The following is a 7,079-nucleotide window of genomic DNA, read 5'->3' on the forward strand; positions in this document are numbered from 1 at the left end:
CAGGAATACTGCTGGCTGGAAGCCCGGAGATGTGCACTTGGAGGATCCTCACACCAATGACCAGCCAAATGGGCAAAGTCAAGCTTCTACCCTCTTAGCCCACTCCAGGACGACCCTCCCCTCTGGGACACAGCCCCAGCCCACACACTGTGCTCTCTGACCTGCCCTCCAACCCTCCCACATGTCCCTGCTCCGTGGTGGGTTCTTCACTGAAGACACCAGTGACATTCGGAGCCTGCAGAGCTGACCCCTGGTCATTTACGATCAGGCAGAGAAACAGGTGCAGAATATACAACAGAGAGCTGCAGTGCAGAGAAAGTATCTCCAGCACAGATGGGATTCTGCCCTAGATTTAGATCTCTTCCCTTCAACAGATGCAAATTTCTTCACACAGACACGAGAGCCAAGAATTAATGAGGATTTTTCCTACAGAAACTGTTTTACGATGACTCTGCACGCTGGGACTGAGGCTTGAGATGCTTGCTCTCTGTTGGCAGCAACTGCAACGACCCCTGATGTTCCTTGTCTCCTTCCCAAAGGCCTTGCAGTAGCTCCAACACCTCCTTCCACAGGACATGAGCCAAACCAGGGGAGATGGATCTTCTTTTTGCTTGTATTTAATTTCTTGTTACCAAACATCAGGCTGATCCGAGCATCTGGACCCGTTGTTGGGTTTGATTTCCTGTCTGCTGCAGGTCAAAGATTATGTCACCAAGAGTATATTTATCCTGGTAATTAATTTCAGATGGTTCCTCTTTTCTTTCCTCTGCCCCTCCTTTAAAGGAGAACTATAAACCCTGACTTCTGACAGAAGCAGAAAACCTGACCACGTGCAAGCTCCTGCAGTGTGCAACTCTCTCCTCCTGCCAGGCACCAGTGGTGGCTTTGGGATGTCACACGAGGGAGGGAGCTGCTCCACAGCCCCACAGCTCCCTGGCTCTCTGCTCCACAGCTCCCTGCTTTTGCTGCTGGAGGATCTGGTGTTTCCACAGCCAGGAGGACATTGCTCCCACATGCAAAAACCAACAGCCTCTAAAACTAAGGCAAAACCTGGGCTGAAATGCAAAGTATGATTTAAGTTTCTTTTTCTCACCCAGACCTAGCAGAAGGACATTTCTGCTCCAGGATGACTCATTTTTATTCAGTTAATTAACAAGTAACTTAATCCAGAGATTATAAATGTGCCACCATGACATCTCTTTACCCACCAGCCTCCTACAAAAAGGTTGAGAAGGACTATTCAGCCCAGCCTGAAGAGGTTAATTTTGCTAAACTACTCCTGCCTCCATGTCCACATGACTTTGTTAACGTGATGAGCCAGAACTGCTGAAAATGGCCCACGTGTCCTGGAGTCATCCAGCACTTTGTACAACCAAGACCTAGAAAATGCAACATGCAAGGGTGTCTTCTGGTGCAAGACAGCTCACACTGACACTGAAGACCCACAGACAGATAATTACAACACCTACACAACAAACAAGGATATTCAAAGTCCTGTCCCACCATGGCAAGAGAGCACAAATCTCAATACAAACTCCTGCCACCTCCACCACCTTCAATGGGAGGACTTTCATCCTTAAAATGAGGACACGTGCCCAGTCCAATGGTGCAGACTTCTACTTCATTGCATTAACAACAGATACAAATTACACCTGGGTTCTCCTATCACCTTGATCTCATTAACTGCTAAAGAATATCACCCCCTCATTTGCCTGTGCTGGCTCCCTCAGAGGAGGAGCAAGGAGAGCAGAGGACAGCCCAGGGTGGACCTCACTCCTGGTCTTGGTGAGTTTTGGATTGCACTTCAGCCATTTCGTTGTTGCTGGTTTGGAGGTGGTGGGTTTTTTGTCTTGTGAATGTCCTTCTGACAGCAGAAAGGGACTTGGGAAGACGAAGGTCTTGGAGGTTCCTAGAAGTTTTGGACTTCTCTGAACTCCTCTTGGAGCTGGGTCTGCTGGAAATGGGGAGCCTGAACTTGCACCCCTCTGCAGGGGACGAGGCCCAGGGAGGGAAGGGTCAGGAGCCTGTGCTCAGTGGTGGCCCCCACAAGCCCCAGAATGAGAAGAATAGGAGCCCAGTTATGGAATGCAATCAGAGCCCAAGCATGGATTAAGACATATGTGCCTGGATCACTCTCTTATTACAAACTCCATGGATTTTGAAGAAAGAGATGAAGTTTCTCAGTTCAATCCACATAAAAATTGAAGTATTTGACTCGGAAGAAAGGGAATTTCTAATGGGCTGGGACATTACAAAGTCTGCATTAATATTTATCTGACAGGCGAGTATGACTCTCATGTGAAAGTAATGCTCTTTCGCTCCCAAAAAAAGCAGCAATAAAATCCCCCAAGGTTCATCCCCGTTTTTATCCTTCTGCCCTCATTTTGGTGTTTGCTTCCCAAATCCCTGTGCCTCCTCTCAGGAAAAAAAAACCAACCACCTCAGTTGCCAAGGAAACCCAGTGAGCAGGGAATTGGCAGGGCTCAGCACTACTAAAAAGAGCTCTGGGAAGCCAGCTAAAGTCACAATTAGAAGCAGTGCCTCAGCCACCAAAGGAGAGGACAGAGATCCTCCGTGCCCACGTCACCACTGTCACACTGGATGAAGCCACAGGGCTTGCCAGCGTGCAAGGGGCAGGTACAGCCCTGCCAGCACTCTCTGCTTCCTTGTGCTTCCCTTCTCTTCCTCAGGCTAGAATTCAGCATGTGCAGCCCAGGGCAGCTGGGAGCCCTGAGGGGGTTCTGCTGCTGAGCCCAAGGACTGACATGCCAGGACAGTGCCAGGACACTGCCACACCAAAACTGAGACAGGGGCAGTGTTGGAGCTGGCAGGAAACACTGCCTGCCCAAATCTTCCTGCTCTTTTAATAAGCAGGAATCCAGCACAAATCTGTTCCCGTTTTTCCATGGTGCTATGGAATGGCAGGAGTGAGCCCAGCTCCTGAATTTTAAATTACCCTGCTAAGATTGTCAGCCTTCTCCTTTTTCACCCACGAGGGAGGAAAGCTTCCTCCTTTCTGTCCATTTTCATGCTTTTATAACAAGTATAGAAGAGGAGGTTCCACACAGAAGGATGTGTGGCCTGGAACCCTGCTCATCCCAGACACATCATGTACCCAATGACAGGGCAGGAACCTCCTGGCTTTGAGCAGACACACCACCCTGCACACCCTCCTCATGTGATGAGCACCTAGCTTGCTCCCAGGAAAAGATTCTGTTTCATAACTCTTATATATATGTATATACATATATATATTTTATATATATAACTAATAACGTCATCTACCTGGATTAGAACAAGGCATCTGACACTGTCCCACACAACATCCTGGTCTCCGAACTGACAAGACATGGGTTTGACAGATGGAGCACTCAGTGGATAAGAGATTGGCTGGATGCTATGAAGACAGGCTGGGAGAGTTGGGGTGTTGAGCCTGGAGAAGAGAAGGCTCCAGGGAGACCTTAGAGCAGCTTCCAGTGCCTGAAGGGGCTCCAGGAAAGCTGGGGAGGGGCTTGGGACAAGGGCAGGGAGGGAGAGGACAAGGGGGAAGGGATCAAAACTGTAAGAGGAGAGATTTAGGTTAGAAATCAGGAAGAAATTTTTCACCATGAGGGCAGGAAGGCACTGACCCAGGCTGCCCAGGGAAGCTGTGGCTGCCCCATCCCTGGCAGTGTTGAAGGGCAGGTTGGATGGGGCTTGGAGCAACCTGGGCTGGTGGGAGGTGTCCCTGCTCATAGCAGGGAGGTTGGAACCTGATAATCTTTAAGGTCACTTCCAACTTTCACCATTCTATCATTCTATGATATTTATTAATTATTAAAAAAAAAACAAACTTCTTAAAAACTTGCCACCTCCTTCTAGCTTTCCCTTTTTAAACAGACAGTCACCAGCTTTTGAAGAGCACCACATTTTAATATACAGAAATGGTGTTTCTGAACCACAAACCAAAGATGCTGACTCTCTGGAACTGTGGGCCAGTGTCTGTACCAAGCTGGCTCTGCAGGCAGGAGGGGGCACGTGGTGGGAAACACTGTGCTGGGCTGTGTCTCCGGGTCAGTTTTGGACTGTGAAGTCTCTACTTGGAATAAAAAGGATGAAGCAACATGGACAACAACTAAGGGCTCTATGTCTTAGGCATGAAACTAGCAGCACTACTTGCAGCATGACAAAACCAGTATCTCATTTCCCAGTAAAACACCTTCTGTTTTCTTCTAGAAAATCCCGCTCTACGGAAGCGAACTACGCTTTGAAGATATAATGTGATAACCACACGTCTGGGAGGCTGAGAACTGCCCCCCCTGATGCTGAGGTGGTGGCTTTCCCAAGACGCAGGGTTACCAGATTATAAGGCATGGGGAGCAGTGCTGGGCTGTGGCTGCCATGCCTGGCACCAGAACCTTCCACCCGGGACTTACGAGATTTTCCAGCTGGAAGCCTCATCAGCAGAGCGCCAAGTGAAGCTGCTCCAGAGGCAGTTGGCTGAAAAGCAGCTCTGGTGGCCTTTGAACTGAAGTTGCTCAGGCAGAGAAACCAATCTGATGGTACGTGAAAGGTGGGTGAGAGCAGAGGAGGGGAGGAGGTGAGAGAGAGAAAGAATTGAGAAGGGCGGTTGGAAGAGGGAGACGAACGAAGGAGGCAAGGAAGGAGGCATGGAAACAGAAAATAAAAAAGGGAATAAAGGGAGGATGTGGAAAAGGATGGAAGGAAATGAAGAGAAAAAATGTAAGAGACATGTAATGTATAGCTGGCTTATGCATTTCTAGTGTAACTAACAGCAAGTGTGCCTCCCAGAGAGCTGGGTCAGAAGTCCTCATGCAAGCACAATCCTCATCACTTCTCTGTCACAGTAATTAAAGACCAAAGAAAACAAAACCCACTAAGAACACCTTTGCAACATTTAAAGAAAAGAATCACCTGGTCAAGTGATTTTGCTGGACTCCACAGCCTGTATCTCTTTCCCAGAACTGTGTGTCTGTCTCCTTCTCTCCACTGCCTGAGGTCTGTGAACTGCATCTTCCTGGGAGCACATCCCCTGCAGCTGTAGGTGGGAGGCACTGACCTCACACCAGCTAAAGAGCCAACATCACCACTGACTGACAACCAAAGCTGAACCTCAAATGGAACACGTAGGAAAAACCTGCCAGTCCTCACTGGCTCTACCTTTTTTGGACTCCTTTATGCTCACAGGACGATGTCAGAAAACTCCACAAAAGCCAAGCAAAAACAGTCCAAAAAGTGTGTGAACAGACTCGGTGCTCTGAGCTGCACCTGTAGGTAACAGCCCTGCTAGTCCAGAGGTGGTGCTTGGGAGGTTTCACAACAGAGATGTGTCTAAGGAATGTACAAGAGCCGACTGCCATTGAGGCCTGGGAACTGATCCTGCCTTTTCCACACACTGAAAAGAACCCCAATATTTGGAAGGAGACACTCCAGTAGCAAGGCCTGGGGTGGTGCCAGAATTTAAAGCAGGTTTGAAGGATGGAAGCAGCCTTTAAAAAAAGAATAGTCTTGTTCAGAGCAGCACGGAGGGAATGTGCTGCTAGAAGAGACCTTTTTGGACGAGACACCAGATGGGAGCCCCAGCCTGGCTGGGCCCATGGAAATTTCGAGACACTCTTTGGAGAAGAGGAATTGCATCCTCTCTGCAAGCCACATGGTACCTTGATGGAAACGTACTGTGCATCCTTAGGTGGTTCTGCCACTGGAAAGGGAGGCAGAGTCATTCCTGTCACTTCCTCTACTGCTGTGTAACGCTGCCCCTGCTCCTAGCTTAGCACTTCTTTCCACCTCAGAACCACCAGCACAATGACACGATGCCTATAGATGTCAAGCCTATGCTGTGAAAAGAGGAAAAATATCCCAGCTAGGAAAACTACCCTGACTCTTGTCCCTCGGGCACTCCCTGTTTGCAGGTCACCCCCTGCCTGGCTTCACTCCTTACCGTAAAGTGGAGTGTCTGCCAGAGCGGGAAATGCTGTTCCCAACTGGGGAGGGTAAATTACTGCCTCTGTGCAGGTCCTCAATGGATCGGCTCCAAGGTTTGGACTTGTCCATCGAGTTCTCCACATTGTTCTCCAAGCTTTCAAAGTCAAACCTGAAAAGAAATGGGAATTGCAACGTTGCCTTTCCCCCTGGCGCAGCTGAGCACACAAACAGACCATTGCAGGAGGATCAAACAGCTACAGATTCTTCTACTCCAACACAAAATAAATAAAACATTGCTGACGAATAGCCCTGCCTTGAAGGAAAGGGGAGGGAAGGCTTAAAGCTGTCCCCACTTTATTGCAATAAATCAATACGTTCTGCAAGGACTAATCCAGTTCCCTCCATCGACAGGTGACCCAGCGGTTACGCTGCCTCCCTGGCCCTCACCAGCCTCCCAGCATGTGCAACATGTTACCATCAGCATTACAGATTTTCTTTGATTTCTGACTCCTTGCCCACTGTACTGCTATTTCGAGCAAAAATTGCTTGCTCCCCTTACAGCTTTGGAGGTTATTACTCATGTTCACCACGCTAGAGAGGGGAAAAACCCAGCAAGCTCACTTGCCTCCACTGGTACAATTTCAGGAAGCAAGTCTTTACACAAACACTTCTTTCTGCTGTGCAGTTTTTTCCAGTGGCAGTAACAGTTTAAAACATATAATTTTCCTCCATTAATTTTAATGCAACTCCACAAAAAAACCTCTTTTCTGTGCAATGATATATATATACATCTGACAGCATCTTTTCTAAAAAGAAAAATGTCAACTCCACTCAGCTTGAATTCCTGACTACAACAGCATCTTTAACCTACTGCTTCTTTTCGTACCATTTTACACAAACATTTTATTCTACAACATCCTGAAGTGAAAGCCTGTAAATACCCAAAACCAGATCCTCAGCTGCACACCTATTTCAAACTGTGCAATATGATGACTAATGAAAGCTGATTTTCCTGATTATTTTCTTTTTAATGGAGTGCACGCAATGATTTATCACCTAAATGCCTGGATCTGACTCCCAGCTAAGCAGATGTCAGAATTGCACAACCTTCTTTTATAGTCTTCCCAACATGCAAAATCACCTTGAGATTCCTG

At 47.9% G+C, this 7,079-nt stretch overlaps 1 protein-coding gene across 1 annotated transcript in view; it reads right to left on the reverse strand.

Moving 5' to 3' along the window:
* Positions 1-7,079, reverse strand: part of FMNL2 (formin-like 2) — a 63,473-nt gene that overhangs the window by 40,999 nt on the left and 15,395 nt on the right. Inside the window, exon 5 of the mRNA XM_010002249.1 lies at positions 5,942-6,094. Within this exon, the coding sequence (XP_010000551.1) occupies positions 5,942-6,094 (153 nt within the window). The remainder of the gene's footprint in view (positions 1-5,941; positions 6,095-7,079) is intronic.

The sequence above is a fragment of the Chaetura pelagica genome, unplaced genomic scaffold (genome assembly GCF_000747805.2).
Source record: "Chaetura pelagica isolate M959 unplaced genomic scaffold, ChaPel_1.0 scaffold677, whole genome shotgun sequence".
NCBI lineage: Eukaryota > Metazoa > Chordata > Aves > Apodiformes > Apodidae > Chaetura > Chaetura pelagica.